At 43.4% G+C, this 25,188-nt stretch overlaps 1 protein-coding gene across 4 annotated transcripts; it reads left to right on the forward strand.

Moving 5' to 3' along the window:
• Positions 1–295: 295 nt before the first annotated feature.
• pabpn1 (poly(A) binding protein, nuclear 1) lies at positions 296–22,448 on the forward strand. 4 transcript variants are annotated; one of them, XM_063207304.1, is made up of 7 exons: positions 296–779; positions 2,874–2,988; positions 7,242–7,309; positions 8,720–8,826; positions 10,245–10,332; positions 13,517–13,665; positions 21,809–22,448. In XM_063207304.1, the coding sequence occupies exons 1-7, from the start codon at positions 645–647 to the stop codon at positions 22,005–22,007; spliced, it is 861 nt and encodes a 286-aa protein (XP_063063374.1). In that variant the 5' UTR covers positions 296–644; the 3' UTR covers positions 22,008–22,448. The 4 variants fall into 4 exon arrangements, with proteins under 4 accessions (XP_063063374.1, XP_063063375.1, XP_063063376.1 ...); XM_063207305.1 differs by having other exon boundaries at positions 2,874–2,982; XM_063207306.1 differs by lacking the exon at positions 21,809–22,448 and adding an exon at positions 20,272–20,989.
• The last annotated feature ends 2,740 nt before the right edge of the window (positions 22,449–25,188 follow it).

Consider the following 25,188-nt stretch of genomic DNA (forward strand, 5'->3'; position numbering starts at 1 on the left):
ATCAACTACCTCTTTATGCAGACTAGGCTACTCAGTCTGAATCGATAAGGTGCTGACACTATTTTGCACTCAGTTTAGGCCAAATTTACGACATACACGTAGACAAGCTTCTCAACTGAATGGAAATGAGTATCTGAATGAATGACGTTACTGTCGTCCAATTGCAATTGGAATTGTAAAACCAAATTAGTCAGCGGACAGAAATGCCCCACCAACGACCCAATCAGTGCACACAGAAGCTAATAAAGGAGTGTCTGTATTGTACAACTGGCGAATAAGCAATCGATGTGTCGCCCGCAGTGATCTGAAACTCCACCCCCGGCATCCATTTCTGTTCTGGAAGACACGGTGCTCGTGAAGAAAATCGTTGCTTTTAAATTTTATTTTAATGTATTTCTTGGACAATCTGAGCCGTCACTCACGAAGATAACCCAGAAAAACCCGCCGGTCTCAGTCGTCACATTTTTTGTCTGAGAAACCGTTTAGTCTTTTGAATCGAGGCGGGCCTTTATTCCCCATTTTAACTTTCCTGAGCGGCGTTTTCCGCCGTTTTTTTCCTCGTTAGCCCCACTCACTCTCCCCTCCGTGTGAGTAGGGGCCTGTAGTGTAGCCACGAGGCGCGTAGGACCAGCGTGAATCAGGCGATGGCGGAGTTTGGTAACGGACTAGCGGAGGAATCTCTGCTGGACTCGGATCCAGGGCACCCAGAACTTGAAGACCCAGGTGTCGGGGATGAAGAACCAGGATTAGAAGAGGGAGAGGCCGCTATTGAGGACCCGGTGAGTGAAGGGCACATAACGCATGGTATGCTTATCTTAATAGCGTGTGTGCCGCTGGAAACCACTGTAACATCTTCATCGATACGAATGTCGTTTGGTGGAGAGATGTTGCTGAATTTGTACCCAAATGTTAAACTCGTGCTACACATAGTGTAACTGCTACCGCCGGGTTGAGCAATCCGCCATTGTGGCTCACGCAGTGCAGCAGAATTGGCTGGTGACATGCGTGGTGTTGGCGGCCATGTTGGCGCAGCGTTGGTTGTGGTTCCCTGCGCCAGAGCTGTCGACCTAGTGGGGAAAAAAATCTTCGTCGCAAAAATGCGAGACGGAGATGTAAGAGACAGGGGCGAGGATAGGACAGGCCGCCATTAGCAGCAGTGCGAGTCGGTCCGCAGAGAAGGATAGAGTTGACGGTAAACACGCCTCCTTTTTCTTATTCGAATTGCCACTGTTTACTACAGCTTTTGAGTGTGGTACTAGCAAAGACATGTTCTTGCATTGTCAACTTTTTTGGATTGTATGATAATCACGCGTTAGCAAGCTAGCTATAAAGGTTTTGCTGATATAATGTGTAAACGTTATGCGGCACTGACATCAGTGAACAGACTTGCTATTGAGCGTTTATTTCCAAGCGGGTTATGGGGTTATGGGACTATCCCTGGTAGCCACAATTGCCTCTCTTGTTAGCTGCTAAGGGGATATTGTGAGATGGCCGGCGAGTTGGCAAATGTTGGTTAATCCCTGAGGTAAAATGGCACGTTTTAGTGCATTAATTTGTTAGTTGGCTTACTTGTCAGTAAATGTAGTTGTTACCGGTGAAATGTGCACAAGAAACTGTCTTTTCAGACAGATGACGACGCAGAACACGTTCTCGTATGAAATGCATTTTGTGCATTAAATTTAACATGCAGCTGGTTTGTCAGCCAGCATGTCATTTGAAACATTTAATCCACACAGATGGTCGGCGTGCAGGTGTGATGTAGCTAGCCAAAGACCTCTGCTCCGAAGACATGGGGTGCGGTACTCCCCTGAATGCATCTTTTTCCGTTTGCAGGTCGTGCTCTTTTTCCAACAAAATATATACCAATTTAAATCTCAAGACTTATCCATGTCAGCCGAATGCCAAATATTTGCAGTTGCTTAAACGATGCACGGTTTGTGTTAACTGTTGAATATATCCATTTGAGGGGGAAATCAGCTGTGATTAGAATTAGTAACTCCTTTTATGTGGCATCATCAAGACCTGGACTGGATTTTGAAAGTGATTATGGGAGAGGGCATCGCATGCTGGTCGAAGCATCCTCGGATGTGGATCTGGAGCGATTTCTTGCTGCCCTGCAATGCAGCAGAGATGGGAGGGTAGGCTGGAACTATGAATCGTGTGTATTTGCCCGTGTGTGTGAGCGAGTGTGTACGTACGTTATGCGCGTGTGTGAGCGAGAGAGATCGAGCGACTGTGACTGTACGTGCTCGTGCGAGCGAGGGGGATGTCACCGAGCATGCAGGAATGCCGCGGGTTTACTCGCATCCACGACAGTGATGCCAGTGCCAGTGGTACTGCAGCATCGACGAGAGGGTGTCTTTGCTGAGTGGACAGTCTGAAGCTGAATGGTTAAATGGATGTGTGCCGCTGCTGAAAAAACCCTCAGCCCATCGTCGTTTGTGTGTGTGTGTGTCTGACTGTGTATACGTGCCTGCCTCCAGTCAGCCCGTGGTGGCTGCTGCTGCTGCTGGAACGGGGTCAGATGAGGCTGCAGCCGCTCCTAGCGTAATGTCCCCATCCGACTTTGATGGAACACCATGCCCATGCCCGGAATTACATTTTTAGTCACTCAATTTTTACCAGTAAAAAAATGATATTGATGCCAGCCGGGGTGTGTGTTCACGGCAGAGCAATGAGGCATGAAACAGTTGGCACTTATCAATCGAAATGGCAGTCTTTGTTTTTATGCTATGGGTTTGAAGGATAATCAATATGTGTCGTGTATTGACGTGTATTGTGTGCTTTAAAAAAAAGTAATTAGATTTTTTTTCCCCCTTTTTCTTCTGTTCTTCTGTCTCCTCCCTCCCCCTGCCTGCCTGTCTGAACTGCAGGAACTGGAGGCTATCAAAGCCCGGGTTCGAGAGATGGAGGAGGAAGCGGAGAAACTGAAGGCGCTACAGAACGAGGTGGAGAAACAGATGAACCTCAGCCCTCCGCCCAGTGAGTGTGTGTACACGTGTGGGGTGTGTGTGGGGTGGGGGGGGGGGGGGGGATGTGTGTGTAAGATGCCATGGTCTGCTTGTGCATGTGCAGCGAGGTGCAGAGATGTGACTGTGTGTGTACGTATGTGTGTACGATGTCATGGTCTGCGCGTGTGTGTGCGCGCAGTAAGGTCCAGAGGTGTGTGTATGTAATTCCAAGAAGATTGACGTGTGTGCAGATTCAGAAATGTGTGTTTGTGTGTGTGCACGCACGCGTGTGCGTGCGTGTGTGTGTGTGTGAGATTCCTGAGAAGATGCAGGAGAAGGTTGTAAGTGAATGTTGTAAGTGAAAAGGAGATCACTGCTGCAGTGAATGCTTTGCTCTGCGCTGAAGACCGGTGTTACATCAGAGCTTGCATTGTGCAGTACTTGTATTGCATCCATCCAAGGGAAGGTTAGCGGTAGCAGAGACTACAGCACTAATGGAGGATGGCCTTATCAGCCTCAACAGTGTCTTTACATTTTGTTTAAAATATATGTGTGTGTGTGTTAAAAAAATGTTGTTGCTAGTTACTCGCTCAGCGAATGAAGTCAATAGCATGTCAATGTGTTCCAGTGAGACAAGTAGGCGAGGAGGGAGTGTACAAGCGATGTGATGTGGGCGGGTTCCGAGTTGAAAAATATTTTAACTTCGAGCAAGGCGAGTAAGCGAGTAACCAATTGAAATGCAGAGTTCGGTACTTGTCGCTTTTGTATTGGCAGTTAAAGCCGCGGGAACGTTTAGCGAACGTTCCATGAGTGAGTGGCAAGTTGGCGAGTGAGCGAGAAGCAAGTAACTAGTAGCTACGTGTGTGAACGTAGCTTTAGACTTTATTAGTGACAGAACAGTTTGGGAGAGAGAAGGGTAAGGGTAGGCAAAGGACCCGGGTTGGCCGCGTAGCAGACAAGTGTCCTGCCGTTAAGCCACAACAGGGCCTGCCTCATGTTTAGACATAACCTGGAGCACCAGGCAACAGACCGAGTCGGCAGCAGCTAGCTGTTTATTCATCATGATTTGTTGTATTAGAAGAGGACAAATGACCCAAATACTGTTGGCTTGGTTGATCATCTAGTCAGCCCCTTACTCCTTGATATGAAGAAACGACTATTGTAATGGTTTGGTAACTTCTAGCAGGTATAATTTAGATGTAGTTTTAGTTTCTAAAATATTTATAAAAAACTAGCTACGTGTACCAGCAGGTACAGGTCAGACATGGCTACCACAACCACAATCTTGCTTTGTTTTTTTTTTGTTTTTTTTGTTTTTTTTTTAGTATTGCTGTGAGTTCTTGGGATGGTGTATTGAGGCCATCATAGAGACATGCTGCCCTGCCGTGGCCTAACGGTAGGGCATTGGGTTACTTCTCTGGCGACCCGGGTTCAGACCTCCTCTCTCCCCCCAGTCATTTCCTGTCTCTCTTCCACTGTCCTGTCAAAAGACGTTTTAAAAGGGCTTTTTTTGCCCATCACAGAGACCTGCTACCTTTAGTGAAGGTCTACTGACGTCTACTTATGTAAATGTTGTAGCGTCTTGTATTTTTGCTGACTACGTAAAGCCTCTTTCACGTCGCTGATTGTTACTCGCTCAGCAAATGAAGTCAATAGACAGGGTCCCCGCGGTGCATTAAAAAGTATTAAAAAGCATTAAATTTAGAACATGTGATTTAAGGCCGTGAAAAGCATTAAATTTAGCTATTTTTTGAGATGTGGCATTAAATATGGAAAGGCCTGGCATTAAATTTCACCCAGACACAATGTATTAAAATATAGATGCCTGGACAGTCTTCCGTAAAAACATTGTTTCATAACTATAAGGCGGCAACAAGGTTTCGAGACTGAACATGCCTGGGGTAAACAATAATGCACTCGATAGTGACAGGCCCGCCGTGGTAGCAGACCCTATCGTTCGGATCCCCCTACTGGATGATGGCGATGGCTGACTTAGTAGGCTAAATCCCATCCACCACAGTGCGTGTGGTGACTGACCGCAGTACAGTTGAAAGTGAAACTTGTTAAATTTCATCAACCAATATGCAGCGTGGAAACTATATCTGTGGTGCCAGTTTAGGCCTAGGCCTACTCGTCTAAAGCGTAAGTCTTAAAATGATTGCATTGTTTTCGAACTTTGTATCTCGTCATCTAGCCTGCTTGTGCTCTATAATGCTCCTTCTCCTAATGTTAGCCATGCCCTTTCGTTTAGGTTTGTGTTTGCTAACGAATATAATTTCATGAATGCATGATGAATGCATTCATACAATATGCTACTTCAACGTGTCCTCGAGCTTCGTGGCGTAGGCCTATTATTTGATGCTGTCAGATGCTAATGCAATCCGAAGTGAGCACGAGTGTTGTGAAGTTGCAAGCGGTGGAAATGCGTGTAAAATGTAACATAAATCGGGCGAGTAACGGAGTGTTTTCTACGAGGCTAAATGTCGCAATGAGGATATGCGAGGATGTCCAAATCGGTAACCGCGTGGTGTTTGCATCGCTATTCCAGTCGCCGCGTGTCCGGGGTTAGGGAAATGTTTGTGGAATTCATATCAAGTTCCACTGCTGCTGTCTCTTTGCTTCCACTTTGATGAACGACTTGCTAAACTGAAAGTAGAATGCCTACTACTGTCTCTGATGGAGCTGGGGGGAACAAACAGGAGGAGCAGTCCAGAGCTGAGCAGTTATCTCTCCTAGACTAAGGTGCACTGCACTACAATATTTATCCATTATAAAAGATGAATTGTTGATCCATTTTTATTTTTTATAATTGAAGGTATTTCAATTATAGCACAAACATGACTAGGGTAACTAGATCAACTGAAAGAATATTTTAGCACATAGAGTTACACAGATGCTGGCTACTTGATTTGAAATTATAATGAATAATCTAAGGAAGGGGCAGATTTCATGAAAACTCCCGCAACATACAGAAACCTCTTTGACAAGTAATGACATACATCTGGTGCAGAAAGTGACTAGGGAGCAGGCAATGAGAATAAAATAACACAGTGAGCAGTGTGAATGTATGTATGTATTACATTACATTATAGCAATGTAATAACAATAGCAATGTAATACCATGTAACACACACAAGCACACCCGTGTAGTGGTATTAAATTTAATATTGGAGGTATTGAAAATGGTATATAAAGGTATTAAATTGGGTGATGAAAAATGTGCAGATACCCTGATAGAATGTCTATGTGTTCCAGTGAGACGAGGAGGTGAATAGGCGAGTAGTGTACATGCGATGTGATGTGGGCGGATCCAGAGTTGAAAATATTTTAACTTCGAGCAAGGCGAGTAAGCGAGTAACTAATTGGAATGCAGAGTTCGGTATTTCTCGCCTCTGCATCGGCAGTTAAAGCCACTGGAACGTTTAGCAAACGTTCCATGAGAGAATGGCGAGTAGACGAGCGAGTAAGAAGCTAGTAACTAGCATTTTTGCTGACTACGTAAGGCATGTACTGTAGTTGGGGTATTGGGCTGGACAGATGGATTCACTCAAACAGCGTCGTAAGGTGGACTCTGAGGCACTTCTTGGTTTGAAGTGGAAATGGAAATTTGATTCCCATGCCTGCTCCAAAATAAAATGATAGTAATTGTTGTGAAGGGAGAGAGAGAGAGAGGTCCATTTGTGACCTAATCCATCACGAGATCAGTTTTGCGAAGTCTTAACAGGGCAGACATGTTAGGACTTACACAAGTTCAGTGTTTGATTACGCATGTGTTGATTACAAGAAAGCTACTACAAACTAATGTGTGCCTTTTTGAGCAAGATTAGAACAATGTGTTAATGGAGGCACAAGAATATTTAATGAGTAATGGTTAAATGTCAGCTGTTTATACAGTGTTATCTTCATTGACAAAATGAACTTTACTTTTTCGAATTAAGAGAAATTTGGTGTGTTTCGTTCTATGTGTGCATGTGTTGGTGATTAGCTGTATGTGTGCCTGTGGTATGACTGTGCATTCATGTGCTCTGGGAATTATGGTAAATACCAAACGCAGATATGGGAAGTACACATGAACGCCCCTCTTGTGGTATTTTCCACTGGAAATCTCATTGAAAAAAATGAATTCAAGTTTCCGTGACTGGGTAATAATATTTATTTCCAAGAGCACATGACTACAAAAATGTATAGACAGGCAATTTGATGTAATTCCAATCTTTTGATTGGTTGTATGTATGCATGTGGTATGTATATACAGGCTGTTGACTAACTTTATTATTGTCCTCCTTCCAGCTGGTCCCGTCATCATGTCCATAGAAGAGAAAATGGAGGCTGATGGGAGGTCCATCTACGTCGGAAACGTAAGCTTGCCTGAATATTCCTGAGCTTAGCAAGTAAAACATTGGCTTGCCTCGCCTCCCAGCCGTGATTTGTATGCCGTGTTACATATTTTGTGCTAAGCCATAGATTTCTCTGCGTCTGTGATGCGGCACTGTAGTGTAGCGGTGTACGTCACCTGATCACATAAGGGTCCGCGTTGTTACACGGCAGCTTTGTGTACTTGCCAGAGATGTTAATTCCACACACACAAGGAAACAATTTTTGTGAGGAGTTCCCATTAGCCTGTTTCACAGTGACGTCAGACAGGTTCTGTTTTTGAATTAAGCGGGAAAATTGACTACCAGTTTACAAACAAAACGGTGAGGTGGAAATTTGTGTCTATGCCACCGTATGCTACTTTTCCTGCTTCACATGCATTGAATCAAACCTGTCTAACATTATGTGCAGAGGGCTAATTCTGCACAAACGCTCGTTTGACGGGGTGTAGGTTGTAACTAAACCAATCCCGCAGAGGACAGGAGGCAGTTTCATTGGCATAGTAGAGGAATGTCTTGAATTAATATTATGAAGTGTGAATATGGCAGTTAAAAGAATGCACAATAATAGGCTGATTATTGTTATTTTGTTTTTTCAGATTGGTACAGTATAGTACGCAAATGCATGCACAAAGTATTGGGGTTTAAAACTGAATATTCTGAGTATTTGGTTTTAAATAAGTTCTGGAATATTCTGTTTACATGTATGAAACCACGTTGTGCAGCCGGAACATCATGTCGAAACACGGCCCCATTAGGAATTAAGGGTTTATACTACTTGTGTGCAAACCAAACGCTGTCACCATTCCATTTCAAATCGGAATATTCTTTGCATGTAACTGCTCAATATGCACATTTGAATGTTTCTACATCTAACCTCCCGTCTGCAGGGCAAGATGTCATTGATGATAGAAGTTTTATTCAGTGTCTAACAACAACGCAATTCTAGGATGGTGAATAGGGATCATTCCCCTAGAGGTGTTGTGCCTAGGCTGACAGCGGGGAAACATTACCATTTTCTGCACGAAGGCGTGGCATCATGGAAGCACGAGGTCACAAGCTTAAGGCGTGGATCGGAGGTTAGATAATGGTTCCTTTCCATATGCAAACCCCCAATGCTTGTGGCCTCACGTTTCGCTGACGCCCCGCCTCCATGAAGTTTCCCCGTCGTCAGCCTAGCTGTAACAACTTTTTGGGGTACTATTGTCCATTTACCATCCCTATTGCAAATGAGAAAATGACATTAGAATTGTGCTTTTGCGAGACATTGACGTCCTCACGAGGCCACAAACAGGCAAAGGAGGACGGAGGTAGATGTGAGAGGGACCCTTTGTGTTGAGGGAACTGACTTCCTCCCCTCCCCTCCCCTCTCCTCTCCTCTCCTCTCTCCCCCAGGTGGACTACGGCGCCACTGCAGAGGAGCTGGAGGCTCACTTCCACGGCTGCGGCTCCGTAAACAGAGTCACCATTCTGTGTGACAAGTACACAGGCCACCCCAAAGGGTAACCATCACACGTACAGTCTCTTATCTCTCTCTGTCGGTCTCTCTCACCCACAGTTTCCCTGTTTATTTTCTGTGTGTCTGTCTCTTATGTTCTCTTCCCCTCTCATTTGCGCGCTCTCTCTCTCTCTCTCTCTCTCTCTCTCTCTCTCTCTCTCTCTCTCTCTCTCTCTCTCTCTCTCTCTCTCTCTCTCTCTCTCTCTCTGCCTTAGCTTCCCTGTTTATTTTCCCTGTGGGGTGATGTGTGTGCTTGTGATGCCTCACTCTTGGGTGTGTTGCTGTTGTGCTGGCAAGGTCAAGTCACTGAGGAACTCTGGGGTCAGTAAGAGAAGCACGGCAGTAATGGCTGCTATGTTTTGTGTTTTTGTGGGCATAGGAGCTTAACCTACCTGTTTTATTAATGCCTTTATATACTTTTTTTGTTAACATTGTCTTTCATGTTTCAGAGTGGACAGAGGTTCTAATAGCTTTGTCCATATGTGAAACATTTTGGTAACACTTAAGAATAGGTTTCACAAGTTGGCCACTAATTGGCCTCATTGGCTGTGAACAAGTTTGTGAATACATGTGATTGATTTTGCTTAGCACATGTCTTAGAAGTCAATCATGCAGACAGATAGGCGTGTATTGGTGGCTAACATGGGGACCTTAACATAAAGTGTCACCGATAGTTTACTTAAGGCCAATGGGGTTGTGGACAATTTGCCATGGGCTACCCTGTGGTCTCCTTAGTCCAGGGGTGGGAAACCTTTATTATTCGAGGGGCCACTTAAAATTCTATGAAGTCCTCCAAGGGACGTACTGTGAAGGCATGCGAAATTGCATAACATAAGAATTATGTCAGTGGCCAGATACGACGGCCTCAAGGGCCGTAAACAGCCCTCAAAACATGGGTTCCCCACCCCAGCCTTAAATGATGCCGTGCTTCCTCCGTTTGGCACAGATTATTGTAACGCCGCGGTTGGGTGGCAGCTTAGTACTGACTGAATTACTAGGTGTATTCCATATTTGCCTTAAAAAAAAAAAAAAAACATGCGCAGGCTGGCGCACTCTTGTGTTGGCTGTGCAGGTCAATGCCTCACCCGACAGCCCTTCAGAACCCCCTCGCACTTAATTACCATGCATTGAGTTTTAAGGGTGTCTTGGCATCTCTATCTAATACAACATTGTATAATTGGAATAGCAGCGATATATTTATTTATTTTTTTGCCCTGGATGGAAAAAGCCACAAGACTTGGGAGAGCTCTCGCAATGGGCTCTCGCATAATCCTCCCTTTAACATTCTCTTGATTAATAAATTATGCGGCTGCTATTGGGATCTTGCATTAAAAGTGTATTTCATTATCAGGGATATTGACTCTAAACGGCGTCCTCTTGCCACGGGTATTGATTTAGTGTGTGTGTGTGGTTTGGTTTCAGCTTTGCGTACATCGAGTTTGCCGATAAGGAGTCGGTGCGGACAGCCATGGCACTAGACGAATCCTTGTTTAGAGGACGGCAGATTAAGGTAAGTGAGACTGCTGCTGCTTTAGAGAGATCCTTTTGAGAGGGTGTGAGAGAATAATTATCAGCCTCCCTTTTGGCTAAGGAGCTTGTCACTAACCACATGCTTGTGGGCAAAATATCCATCAATGTGATTCAGTGAGTGCATACTGACATGGGGTGATTTGATTTCATCTTGCCGTGCGTGGCTGAGAAATTAAAACTAGGCCAGCACGTTGAAGCCTGACGGATAATTATTGAACTTGATTGGAGCGTTGTAATGCTTTCAATAATAGCACGGCTAATGAATGCAAAAACACTCCAGAATTCTTGAGACTTCCAGAATTCTTGAGACTTCCAGAATTCTCTTGCGATGGTCAAAATATCTTGCATTGGCATAGGTTATCTTAAACTCAACAGCACAGCAGTAATGACTGCAGTAGTACTGCCTTAAGTTTTAAAGAAATATTTATTTTAGATTACCATAGTTACAGTAATGGGTTACGTATCTTCAGACTTGCCAAAACTAGAGTCTAGACTAGGCTTGGGCGATGTCCCCCTAATTGACAGCTGACGATGTTTACAGTGAGACGATGCGATGGACGATGACATCGTCTCATGGGGGGTGGGGGGGTAATATTTTTTTTTTTTTTAATTGTTATATTTTGTATTTATTTGTATTATTCATCTTCAGCTAAGTTATTATTTAATTCTATTTAATTTAAGAGTAAGTGAAATATATTAATATTATTATTACATTCTGGGGGATTTTTTTTTAAAAACCTCCTCAGCGTTCTTGCTCAGCTGCTTTGTGAGATGGTCGCTGAGATGCAGAGATCCCCCGCTGACCCCTCGCCCTTCTCGTCTCTCCTCCCGTGTCACCTGCAAGCCCAGTGCTTGCTACTTTACCATCAGTTCATTGCGTGGCGTTTTTGGGAGACTTGTCAATAAATTTGTTACATCTGTGCGTTATTTATCTGTGTAACTATTTTAAGACGACATATGCGCTGCGTTTTTGCACAGGCTAGTAGGCTATAACTTTAGCCCCTCTCGCTCACCAGAAAACTAAATGGGAACGAGATGAGAACCCACGCGTGATTGCGTGCCCTCTCGAGAGGCTTTGCAATGGATTTTAGCCCCGACTTTGTCAATTCCTAGCACTAGAATACGGAATGTTTTGTTTAGAGTTTCAATGGAGTTGATCAATGGATAGTTCTACAAGTAGTTCTGGCGGTGAAGCCATGAAGACAAGTGGGCGGACATGGAACCGCTTGCTCACCTTATTGACAGTGGGCTTATCAGAAGTGTACACTCTTGAGTGGCTGCTTCACAAGACATCTCCACCGCGAATAGCGATTAAACATTTTGAGGTGAACCGTTAAACATGAAATGTTAAACTGTCGCAATTTCCGAACGTGTTGCTTATCGTCATGTTACTCCGGAGGATCCAGCTAGGCAATGCGTAAAGAGTCCCCTTTCTAGTCAACAACTTAGGTCACAGAAATAAATGAACGATATCACTTAGGCCTACTTACATACATCTGCAGCAAACAATAGTTGGGCTTAGTTCACAAGTTTTTTTTTTTAAATTCCATTGTGTTTTTTTCGTAGTTATATAATTCACTCCGCTTGGGGCTTGTGTTCACAACTTGTCTTGGAAGCCGCTGCTACTACTACGGATTTTACGGTAATGTGATGTCAAGTACCGTAATGATTACTATAGCAGCGGCTTCAAAAATACACAAGTACAAGATTCCTTGGCATCACGATGTTTGCCGTCCATCGTGATGCCAGCTGTCCATCGCCGATGGACGATGATATCGTCTATCGGCACAACCCTAGTCTAGACAATGTCTGTATTCAAATTGATTTGTCCTAGTTTGTTCCACTGGTTTCTTTTCACTATTTTCAAGCTGCTATGAAGGTTCTGTATAGTCTGATAAGTGTTGACAGTGTCACTTTATGAATATTCATGAAAAAATATGCCCAACACAAAATTAAAAGATGTTAAAATTAGTGCTGTCAAAATAATCATGTTATCGCGTTAACCCAACCCCTTTTTAACGCCGATAATTTTTTTATCGCAAGATTAACGGTAGATATGACCCTGTGAAGTTTTTTTTTCCATAAAGGACTGACCGCGGGTTACAGCGATAGCTTAACTACAATTCCCAGCATGCCGGTTACAGAGGACGCTACAGAGCCTCGTGCCAACTTGAAGAGTTATTATTGGCTGTTGCATATGATCAACAAAATTTGCCGTTTTCTTGTTGACAGTTTCCTCCCCTACGTCCACAACACTTGTAACCTAACTTCTCATTATGAATGTCAGAGCTGTCATAAGTAGGCTAACGTTCTAGCTTTGTTTGAAAGTGGTATCCCCAGGCTTATTGATTTTCTCACTAAGAAATAAATCTTTTTGATAGTAGTCAGTCTGCATATACTGCTCCAGGAAAATGTAGCCTTGCTGTAATGGCACATTTTCTCCCCTCCTGTCACTGTTTTTGTTCATAATTTTTTTTCCCCTCGTTTTTTTAAATATCATATGCCATTAGGGCAGATGTCAGTGTCTAACACTCATTGTTTAAATTTTTTTTTTTTTTTTAAAGGAAAAAAACCTATCCATTTTTGTCGGTCTACATCGATAGAAGTAGGCTATTACAATGATTTTAAATGAGACATAATTATGTGATTAAAATGCGATTAATTTCGAGTTAACTATGGCATTTATGCGATTAATCGTGATTAAATATTTTAATCGATTGACGGCACTAGTTAAAATTCTATATGATGATGTGTCGTAAGATTCTAAGCTACATTCCTATGGCAGTCATGCCTCATAAGAAAACTAGGAGAAATGAATGGAAGTCAAAGAAAAGTCACGGCCATTTAGGAGACTGAAGTTGATGCCTCTTTGTTGCATTGGTGGTATGATTAACCTTGATTGCCATTTTGAAAATCTTTGGTCTGACTCTACCGTGGCTCAAACGGTAGGGCACTGGGCTGCTATACGCAGGGACCCGGGTTCGATTCCAGCCCGAGGTCATTTCCCAATCCTCCACCATGTCTCTCTCCCACTTGCTTCCTGTCAGCATCTCATACCATCAACCTATCAAATAAAGGTTTAAATGCCTCTAAAAATATATATTTTAAAAAGGAAAGAAAACAAAATAGTTGGCTTCACGGTTCCTCTCCTCTTCTCTGGGCAGGTCGGCGCCAAGAGAACGAACCGACCAGGAATCAGTACCACAGACCGCGGCTTCCCCCGTGCCCGCTTCCGCTCGCGGGTCAACTTCTCGTCCCGGTCGCGCTACTACAGCGGCTACACGCCCCCCAGAGGCAGAGGACGGGCCTTCAGGTGAGCGCCGCAAGCCCCTCGCACTTATACTCGCACCCTGACATGCATCCAACACACCCAGACACACATGCAGACATACACACACACTCACACGTAGACACTCACATGCAAGAAGGAGGTGCATAAGAGGAATTGTAGGGAAATTTGGAAATGGATAAATGAAAATGGAGAGAGTGAATGCAGAAAATGGAAATAGTGCACAAAGGCTGGTTTTGCTTTTGTTAGTACTGAAACGGTTGGGCATATGCATTGTAGTTGGCTTTGGGAAAACTGGTTTGGTGAAAGTTTTGTGGAAAAGCGTTAATCTGCATTAACCTGTAGAAAACAGTATTGCTGCAATATCTCAGGTCTGTCCCCTGTCAGACTGAATATTAGGATGAAGATAATGCAAACAGTTGAAATGAGTGGGGCAGTGTTTCCTTAGTATTTGCCAGATTTGCTCAGCACTGTAGAGAATGGATAGCTGAAGAAAGCTAGTCTGGTGCTTGTGGAGAGTGAGGCAGTGAAGGTTTTATTTTCACTGCGTTATTAGGTCAAGAGCTGAACTCCGTAACCAGAGCATATGCAAGGCAGGACCTGCTCCAAATCGGGCATGCAGACTGGCATCTGGCTGGCCTCATACGTTACAGTGGCACTCGGATGTGATGTGATGTGATGTCTGAGCGGCCAGCGGGCATGTAAACAAAGGTCTGGTCATCCAGCCATGTTGATGGGTGGCCTGATTATCATTGACGTTCTAATCTCTTCAAGACTTGGTCTGACCAAGAGCTTAACAATTAACATTTCCCAAACGGCATGGTTGACCCGCCTCCCTTGGTTTGCTCATGGTTGTTTGCTTGCCGAGAAAGTGGGAGGAGTTCCCGTATTTTCGGGAACTCGGAAAGTACTTGCATTGCTCTTGACCTGACAAGTTGCAACGCTGAAAGTGTTGCGTCTCCAGGAGGGCACAGCCTGGCTAGTTGATAGGGCAGTCCAATTCACTAAAGCCTGCCTGGCTGACTGGCTGGTCCTTCCCAGGCAGGTGTTTTTAACGCTGCTTTTTGCTGAATAGCGAAGCCAGCCAAGCGAACGGTGAGGACCGAGGGTTTTACAAGGTGAATGTGTGTAAAACGCAACAGTGATTGAAGCGATGAATGGGATCGCAAGGGTCAAAGGGGACCAATTTCATTGAGCCAGAGTAGTCTCGGAGAGTGCCTTTAGTAATTTTCAGCTGGTGGTAATATTGTATGCTTGTGAACTCCTCGGAGAATTCTCCTCAGCTGGGCTTTATGCTACAAGGTGGATATCGTGATGAAGCTGGTTTAGTCTGCCCAGGGGGGTAACTTGAGTAGTAAACCTGGAAAAGCCCTGCTCTTCTTTAACTATATGAGCAGCAATCCGCTCTTATCTTTTTTTGCTTTATAAAGAAGAGACTTAAGCAATTTTTGTAGCATTTCTGCCTTGGTGTGGTTGTGGAGTAGCCTGGCTGGAAGTCAAGAGGGCGACCTCAGCTCAGGGCAGGCTGAGTCTCGATTCTCATGTAGTTGGATTTGTCTTTGTTTACGAGGGCATGCTACCTGGAGACTTCCATCGTTGATTAATTACGACTGTGTGCACTGCACAGCGCTGAAGTGAATTCAGTCCCTTGCAGGAGGGAAAAAATGTTAATCCGTCTCTTCCTGTGCAAGCGCACAGGGTTTGTTCAACTGAAACATCCGGGGGGCCAAGTAGATTAACTCTGGGCATAATTACATTATCAGACCGCTCAGCAGATCGCCAACCCATCACTGACACCGTTGACCCCATCATACCCGTGTGCAGTGAGTAGAAATGTGTACGCAGTCCTTTTTTTTCACCCCTTTTTCTTTAAAAAAAAAAAAAATTGGGTCGGTGCCCATGATGTAACCTATACCTTCTAAGGATGTTGAGTAAGACAATATTGAAATGGGATTGGCTCCATTCACCCAGAGTTCTATGAAATGTATTTCCCCGCCTGCCAAATTCATTCTTTTGTTTCCAGCTTTATAGTCTTATTACAGCTCATTTCCAAAGGGAAATTATTGTAGAATAACTTTGCGTTTGGTCTGCCAAGGTGATGAACATTCAGTATGCCATCATAGACTGACTGTTTCCGCTGGTTACAACACTGGTTCTGCATCAATAATCCACCAATTGTGCGTTCTAAGTGTTGTTGATATTCTAAGAATGTTGCCCCACCACATGTCCCGTGTGTCCCTCTATGATCAAGGATCACACTTCATGTTGGTGTGCAAATCCTGTATATTATATGGATCAGCTTGTCACCAGAGTGGCTGATGTGGAATTTGTTTATTTTAGAAATCCAACAGCAGTGCGGGGTGATGGAGAGATTGTGATTCGCCATGTGTTTCTTGGTGCGTTTTAGTAGCCCATTTCTGTCAACATGCTAAGCTAAGGCAAATACAAAAATCGACTTTGTTGGCTGCCCTCTGCCATGCCAATGCAATGGCCCTAACCCCAGCTTTGGCCAAAACCAAGCAATTGACAGTTTTTGAAGGTTTCAATTATGTGACAAAACGAGTGCCTGATTTTTGTTTTGTCAAGTTACTGAATGCTCTTCATTTATTAAAGTGGCGTCCGTCCATGGTTGGCAGAGTCGCCAAGTAGATATTTTGATTGGTTTGGAGTTCATGATGGGTCAGTCTTTAGTAAACTATTACCGGTCTGGTCAAGGAATGTCAGTTATGCCCTTGAGTCTTGGCCGCAGTTGTGCCCTTCTTGACTTGTGGCTCTTGTGTTAGGCAAAACCAAAAAACTCTCACACAATTATTGGAAATTGTTAATGTCTTGCTGGATGTCAATCTGCGTCATTAAGTTGGCTTGTATTCTACATTTGTGGTGCATGACACCTCGCGTTGAGTAGTAGTGTGGCATATTGTTGCGAGGTAATAAAAAAACATTAAAAGATCGAATTTGTAATATTTTTAGTAGTTACTTTCAGAATACATGCTGCCAATTCACAATATATTATCTTTTTCATTAGTATTTAGAATTTCCAGTAATGGACATTTTGAGCTGCGAAACGCACTGTAATTTGGCCATGCCAGTAAATATTAATTTATTACTTTGTAGATATTCATGAAAAACATCCGATTTGGGAATGGGCAGCAGTTGCAATGCCTACTCTGGCCACAATCCTACATAACGTTACCTTTTTAATACACACAACCTATACAGATGTATATGTATGGCCTCCATTACACTTGTGTAAGCATCTCCACACCCCTCAGATCTGTTCCCTCCCGACTTCCCCCTCCCCATCCCATATATGTGTTACATTTCAATTAATTTTATTTATTCAATTTTTTTGCTTTTGAATTAGTTTTTCCCCTTCTTCTGATTGAATGGAAGGCTTCAACAACATCAAATCGGTGTTTGTAGATATGAATACACACATGTTGTATTGTCATTCACATTGCAAATACCTCCCTGACCCAAGCCATCCCAGCCATTGCCCTCATGCAACCCTTAGTGCAAGTTTTGGAGGACACTGATGATGATGATGTATGGTAGCTGAACCGGCCCAGTCTAAAATGAACAACATAGTTGATGAATATTTAGTGGTTATATAGTTAAAAGATGGCTATTTTATTTGGCTTTGGAAATTGGTATTGGTAAAGATGTGTAATTTAAGATTGATAAAAGACAAAGTGCAGTAACTACATATTTTGTCAAAATTGAGTTTCGACTGAAAATGGTCTTTATTATACCTCCTTTATCTTGTGACAAAGCCTTATAATCGAAATGTGTCCCGTTGTAGGGATATTGCTATGTCAATTTTGCCGTAATTACAATATCCAACCCAATTCCAAGACTTTGAGGGCATTTGTCCTCAGTTTCAATGTTGGCTTACTTACTGTACTTTGGTTTTGTAGGGCAGAGGTGTATTAATGTGTGGCCCCAGTAGTTCCTTTTTTGGTGTGATGTGAGAGGGGGATTTAAAGGGGTAATCCGGTGTGAAATGTGTTACGTAGTGTTAACTAGTGATGCTGAGCGATAACTTTTGCCACATACCTCACCCTCATAGGTCCCCTGCAATCAGAAGTCAAGCGCTACTTAGCCGATGCTAACATAGGGTGTTTGCCGTGGTTTGCAGTAGTGCACCGTTTGTTTAGAAACACCATTTTTACAGGGTGTCGCAACTGCTGCTCTCCAAGTGCAGAACTAGAATCAGCAAAGAAGATATGTCCAGTGTGTCTACTCGCTACTTTTCCGGGTGGTACTGCACTCCAGGGGCGCCAACGAGTGAATGCAGACTCCATCTAGAGGACGCTGTCGAGACAGCGCAGCCCATCCATTCGAATGAAGTGCAGGCATGGGTGGATACACTGGACATATCTCTGCGCTTGTATATCAGCGGTTGCGACACCCTATAAGAATGGTGTTGTTTCTAAACAAATGGTGCACTATCAAACTTATCTGTGCCTGGATTTACATGTCAACAACCCCACAACTCTACGGAATGAACATTTAAGTAATGTTGAGGCCCGCAAATGGGTGGAAAGTACAGGTTTATAAGGATGGCTAATTCGATGCCCGGATTAACCACGGCAAACTCCCTATGTTAGCATCTGCTAACTAGCGCTTGTCTAAGGATTGCAGGGGACCTATGAGGGTAAGGTATGTGGCAAAAGTTATCGCTCAGCATCACTAGTTAACACTACGTAACCCATTTCACATCGGATTACCCCTTTAACAGAAACAACAACTCTGATGAGCGTTCATCACCTGCCAGCAACCTCTCTCACTGCACTGCTTTTTCCATTCTTCAACCTGTAGTCATGTGTCCCATTTAATCACTACTATACAGAGACAAAATTCACACTCGTATGAATGCGTAGAGATCCATCCCCACTGAACATGCGCCGCAATTCCCCCAACTGCGCGCTGCGCTGCGTGGCTAGCTAACTGCTAACCGCTGCTGCCTGTCTTTCGGGCAAGTTGGACTCACCAGAGGCTCACCATTCCCAAACAAATCCCCTCTAAAGTCCACTTTGGATGCGTGACATGACAGCGCCGTGCCGTCCACGCGACCCCGCCCTGATCCACTCCCATCCGACCTATCACAAACAGAATGGAGGATTCATTCCTGCAGCCTGACGTTGACCTTAAGCTGACCTCTGGGGGGTGTACTAAGAAGCTGATTCAGGAGTAAACCAGCTGAAGTTAAGAAATAAATCATCCAATAGAAGAGCCTGGAGTCCTCATTTTAATTAGGACTCCAGGCTCTTCTATTAGATGTTTGTTTACATTTATGGCCAAATATGCAACTGTGGCTATTTCATGGCCAGTACAGGTAATAGAGTTCGCCTCAAATCAACAATGATATAAATAATTGAATAAATACATTAAATAAGTTTGGTCCTTCTATTAGATGATTTACTTCTTAACTTCAGCTGGTTTACTCCTGAACCAGCTTCTTAGTATAGGCCCCTGGTGTCACCTCCAGCTTTTTAAGCCCTGACGGATTTTTTAAATATAAATATAGGGGAGGGTTAGACTCCAAAACGGGGGGTGGGAGGATTGTTTTGACTGTTAAGCAGGCTCTGTTGGTTTTTTGTTTGTTTACTTTGTTTAATTTCTTTTTTTACACTCTATGGCCATTAGAATTGGTGTCTATGTAGTGTGATTTTGTGTACTCTGTGTGTGTAGTGTGTTACATGTTTTGAGATTTAGAAACAGTTCAATGCATGTGTGTTTGTTGCTGTGTTGTGCTGTGACCTGTGAAGGGTCCTATCCGCTGGCTGCGTGTGTCTGTGTTTTTAAAATGGGGCAGTGTTGTGCTTTGTAATGTGTGGCGTTTGTGTATGTGGGACAGTAGTAGTGTGCCTGTTCTAGTTTTAAGATTGTTCTTCAGTGTCGTGCGTGTGTGTAGTGTGCGCGACTGTGCAAATGTGTGTGCGTGTGTAGTGTGCGCGTGACTGCAAGTGTGTGTATGTGTCTGTGTAGTGTGCGTGACTGCAAATGTGTGTATTTGTGCGCCGGTTTTGTCCTAATGTCTTGGATGCATGCTGTGTGTGAGTGTGTGTGTATGTAAAATTGGGGCAGTTGATGTCTGTCCCGAGGCATTTCTCCCTACAGGAGTCGCCCTTACACAGAGAGAGAGAGAAAGAGGGAGAGAGTGCCTTCACTGCCCCTTTCCCCTTCCCTGCCCCCCCTCCTTACCCTACAACTCAGGCACACACTAATCTGTTACATACATACACACATATGCAGTTTTAATGTCGGAGAACACACATCTTCGAGTGTCTCCCTGCATTTGCACACATTGATTGATTAATTATTGTGATTATTGGGTACACCTGTATGGGCCTTAATCACAACTACAGTATATTATACCTTTTTGATGAAATTATGAACCATTGATAACTGTACCTTACCCTTTCCCCTTTTTTCAGAGTATTGATGATTTCTTTAAGCTGAAAACATTTGTAGACATATCCAGTCACACCATACATCAAAATTGGTGTTCTTTTTTTTCTCCTTCAATCTCAAATCAAAAACCAACCAAATCATTAAACATTTTTTTATAAAGAAATAATTAAGGAAAGAAAAAAAACTCACCCTCTTTTTCTCTCTCTTTTCCAGGGGCCGAGGGCGAGCAACAGCGTGGTATTCCCCTTACTAATAACTCCCAACCCCCACTCCCACTCCCCTTACCCCAAATCCCACTCTTCTTTACTGTCATCTCCTCCCATTCCCTTAACAAAAAAAAAGAAAAGAAAAGGAAAAGAAAAGTCCCCCCTCTCAATAAAGGAAGGAAAAAAATCTCCTGAAGAAAAAAAAAAAGACAAAAAAAGAAAGGAGAAAAGAAAGCCTCTCCTGGACAGACAGACTGACATGGCTGGGCTGCCTGCAGTGTGCGATTGTGTGTGCGCGTGCGTGTGCGGACGTGATGCGGTCCTCCTGGTAAGGTATCAAGTGGCCGTTTTTTTCTTTTTGAGGGGGGGTATATGCTTGGGTTGGCATTTTTTCTCTTGATATGTTGATTTTCTTTTTTGTTTTGTTGTTTTTTGAAGAAAAGAAAAAAAAAGGAAAGAAAAGAAAAAAAAAGATGTTATCTCAGGCTGCAGATGTGTGTCCTTTGGTCTGGTTGTGAAGCTCTTCCCCACCCCCCCTTCCTCCCCCCCACCCCTTAATTTTTCTCTTTCGCATCAAATACCAGCCTTTCTCCTGTTTTTGTGTTCGGAGTGCATAAAAAAAATGCAAATGACGAAAGAACACACTTTTAGCAAAAAAAAAGGAACTTGTACTTTTTGAATATGTGATCTTGACATGGCAAAGAATGTTAAATGATTTTAAGTTGTGACTGTTGGAGTATCATTATCCTCCCTTTTTGTTTCACCTTTTCTTCCCTTCCACCCACCCCGCCCCCGCTCCGTAATTTCGTTTTTTTTGTTTTTGTTTGTTTTGTTTACGAAGCAGTTGCCGCTCATCTTTGTTACCTCCTCCTACTTTTCCTCTCCTCCTCCTCCTCCTCCTCCTTCTCCTAGCTGTTTTGGTTTGTGCTCCTGTCCGCTTCCCTCCCTCGTTCATCCCCCTCCCTCCGCTCGCCTGCGTCCTCCTATGTCTCCAACCCCACCCAGCTCTGGCCACATGGTGGCTCTGTCAAAAGTGTTCATGGGGTCATGCATCGTTTGGTTGTCGCCTCTCCTCATCCGTTTCATCTTCCTCATCTCTGGCGCCTCTTCTTCCAGAGCAGTTATTCTCATCCTTAATGCAGCAAAAAAAAAAAAAAGCATGGCCAAAAAAGTGAGGGATAAAAAAAGAAAAGAAAACATGTCTGCCATCTTCACTGCTTTTGAACTTTTTGTTTCGTCGTCTCGTCTCACTCCTTTTTAGAAGTTTTTCTTTCCCCTCGCCCTGCAAAGTAACCCTCCCTAACTGTCGCCCACTTTCGTGAAGTTTCCACCATCCATCATCCTGTGTCTGAACACCCCCCTCCCCCCCTTCCCCCTCCTCCTACCACCCAACCCGTCAAGTCTTTTCCTGTCACACTAGTCTTTTCCATCATTTTCCTCCATTCTCTACCTCTCCCTCTCTCTTCTCTGGTCTCTCTATCCATCTGTCTCTTTCTCTCCCTCTCTCTCTGCTCTGTATATTAGACCACTTCTTGTCGTTGCAGGTTTCAGGACCAGTGGAGGCTGACGTCCCCCCCGACGGTGGCCGCGCCGCCCCAAACAGTTTCGGCGGCGTCCCTCTCTCTCTCCGCTCCCGCTATGCACACTCACCCCATCCTGTCCGTGTGGGGGGGCGGGGGTGGTGGGGGGCAGGGCGACCACAGGCAAACGGCCGCCGGTATTTACTACAACAACAAGCGTTGAGCGAGCTCTTACACAAACACGAGAGAGAAGAGAAAAAAAATCACATTTTACACATGCATACACAGAAAAGACAGACATTTATGTAAAAGAAATACACAACACACATACACACACATTCTCACACACACACAAACACACACAGGCGCACGCACGCACATACGTTACACGAAAACACTAGGCCAACAAAATGCACAGCAGACATCCCACCCACATATATTAATATATATAAATCTAGAGAGGATGAGCAACGGCGAGTTACAAAGGCCCACCCACGATCGCCACCAGCGGCAGTAGCTGCGGCTGTGATGAGTTTGGATTGGGGGGAGGAAGGCACGAGGGGAGGAAGGATGACACAGAGGAGAGTAGGGACAAGACAGAGGAGAGGAGAGGAGAGGGAGAGAGGGAGCGCGAGCGTGTGTGTGTGTCATGGGGAGGGTTCCAGGGCCCAGGACCCCATCTATCTCTCCTCTGTTTTCTGTCCTGTTTCTGTCTATCTCCATCTGTCTCTGTGTGTCTCTCTTCAATCTCTCTCTAATCTCTCTTTTCCTCACGTTTCTTCTTTCAGTGCGCAGAGCAGGTATGGTGAGGTGAGGCGAGGCAGGAGAGTGTAGTGAGGGGCGATGGGGGCTCTAGGCATCAATTTATTTAACGGCGGAGAGCAGGGAGGGGCTTTTATTTCCTTATGGGGGGGGCGGGGCAGGTTGGGGTCGGGGAGGGGTGGGGTTTGTGTGAAAAAGGTTTGGTTTTTTTGAGACGGGGGAGTGGGTTTGAACACAAAAAAAGAGAAAAAAATGTTTTGCTTTTTTTTTTTTTTTTTTAATTTTATTTTTAACCCATGAGTCTGTAATTAGAAAAAAATAAAATAAAAAGAACATTGTGTAAAAACAAATTGGGTCTCTGGTGATTTTCTTTTGTCTTTGTGGCTGAAATCAATGCTTGAAATTATGGTGTATTTTGAAAAGTGGTGATTTTTGCAAAATATATTTTGTATCACATTGCATTGCATGTCCCAACAAGGCAGTCACTTCATTCAAACCCAGCCAAACCTAGCCTAGTCATTGGGTGTGTTCAAATATGCGACCTTGCCTCCACTTGTGAGTGTGTGTGTGTGTGTGTGGCCTCGTACCAGGAAGTAATGCGTTGTGATATCACTGACAACAAAATTGTACTTTAAAATAAATATCTCGCAAATGTTCAAGTCATTTTCTCATTTGCAAACTGGATGGTGAATGAAGAATAGTCCCCCAAAAATTGTTAAGCTAGGCTGACCGCGGGAAAATAAAAATTGTTTTATCCACAGAGGCGGGGTATCAGCAAAACGTGAGGCCACAAGGACCAGTGGAAGACGCAAGGACTCATATTGGAATACACCCTCTGAAATACGATTGTATGTGTCCATTTCCTCTTTGCTCTTAATTTTTTTTTCAAAATGGTTCATCAAGTTGTGACTGAGGAGGGAATGTTTTTATATCCCTTTGCTGTCATCAAGGATTTGTAATTTGGCATGGTGCATTGCTGCATTTAAGTAGCCCACTGTTAAGAAGGAAATCTGGAGCAGGAGTGATGTTACTGCTCTATACAAAAAATAAAAGGTGGTGTACTTGGTGTGATCCCCGTTCATTACAGCCCTTTGGGTATTAACAAGCCCACAACCAATTCTGTTGCACACTACTCACAAGTTAGATATTTGGCTTATGGGTGCAACGTATGAAAATACCCTGAGAAATATCTCAGGGGTTTTATCAGTGTATTAAAAAAAAAGTCTGGAACAGTGACTGGTATCAATCTCAATTTTGAATTTTGGTATGCTAAAAAGTAGGGTAAGAGTTGATATAACTTAATCCACTAGCCAAACTCACTGACTAGTGTGTATCTTCTTGATTTATATAATGTTCCATCTCGGTGTGACTTCCACTGGGAAATGCATGCATTTTTACAATGATCTCTAATGAGATCTACTGATAGTCAGTTGTATCATCAGTTGTAAATAGGCATTTACGTTAACATTGCATAATGTAACATTACACCAACTATTTATTTGTCAGTATGTGAAACTGGTTTCCATTCAAAATCAAAAACGAAATGGCCAAGATAATGTTTGAACCTAGCCAGTGATAGCAATGACTTTTCCTGACGGTAAAACAGAATTTCCATGATCTGCCATAAATACCCAAGATATTGACTGGGTTTTTTTTTTTTACTTGAAAAAATATTAGTTGAGGATGAACAGCAATGTTGAATTTACAAGAATTTGTTAGTTTGTGAGGAACATTTTTGAGTTTTCAAAAACATGTCAACACTGCTATTTTTAGAACATTGCATTTCTTCACTTTCTGTGAAATATAAAATGGAATTCCTTTCCCCAATTTTCTTGCCTTGAAATAGAATGTGCAGTGTCCCCAATGCATTTTTGCTCATGAAAGTACAATCTACTTGATGAATGTTTACATTTACTCACATTTGTGAAGACACTGGTAATATTTTGGGCACAACTGTATATACCGGTGACATGATTCCATGATATTACATGACTTTACATGCAAAATGATCATATCTCATTACTTAATATCTTAATTATATCTTAATTACAAAACTTGAGTTTCCATGATATTCCAGGAATTCTATGACCCTGGTGAAATTAGGAGGGGGCCGCTCAAAGAACAGTTTTGTTTCCATGACAAACAAAACTCAGACCATGTCATGAGGCTAGCAGTTAAGGATTTGGACTTCATTGCTTAAAGGTGCACTGTGTAAAATGTAGCCAGAATGGGTACTGCAACTATGCTGCTCATTGAAAATGTGCTGCCTGCCTTTTACCAAATTTGATCTTTGCAAATATTTACTAAATAATAAACCAATATTAACTAGTATAACCAAAGTACAGTACGTTTTACGGCTAAAAATGTCTATTTCTGGAAAATCAAAATGGCGGACCATGAAGAAGTTCCCCCTTTTTATGTATGAAAAGCGCAATTTTCCCAGTCATAATGACTACACAAATTTGGTGGTGGTGCACGTATTCATGAAAAAGGTGACATTTGTGAATGGGCAGCATGAATTCTGGAAATAAACTACAAAAAATACTACACGCTGCACCTTTAAGGTTTAATTCCCAGCAGTAACAGGTAGGACTGAGTAGTGACCGGTCAATACTTTGAATTCCCTTCTATAATTAACAAGT

This window comes from Engraulis encrasicolus, chromosome 9, assembly GCF_034702125.1.
Source record: "Engraulis encrasicolus isolate BLACKSEA-1 chromosome 9, IST_EnEncr_1.0, whole genome shotgun sequence".
Classification (NCBI taxonomy): Eukaryota; Metazoa; Chordata; class Actinopteri; order Clupeiformes; family Engraulidae; genus Engraulis; species Engraulis encrasicolus.

Coding starts and splice junctions, on each gene's coding strand:
- pabpn1 (XM_063207304.1), top strand. CDS start 645: ATGGCGGAGTTTGGTAACGGACTAGCGGAGGAATCTCTGCTGGACTCG. Junction 780..2,873: donor AGGCCGCTATTGAGGACCCG/GTGAGTGAAGGG, acceptor TCTGAACTGCAG/GAACTGGAGGCTATCAAAGC. Junction 13,666..21,808: donor GGCAGAGGACGGGCCTTCAG/GTGAGCGCCGCA, acceptor TTGTCGTTGCAG/GTTTCAGGACCAGTGGAGGC.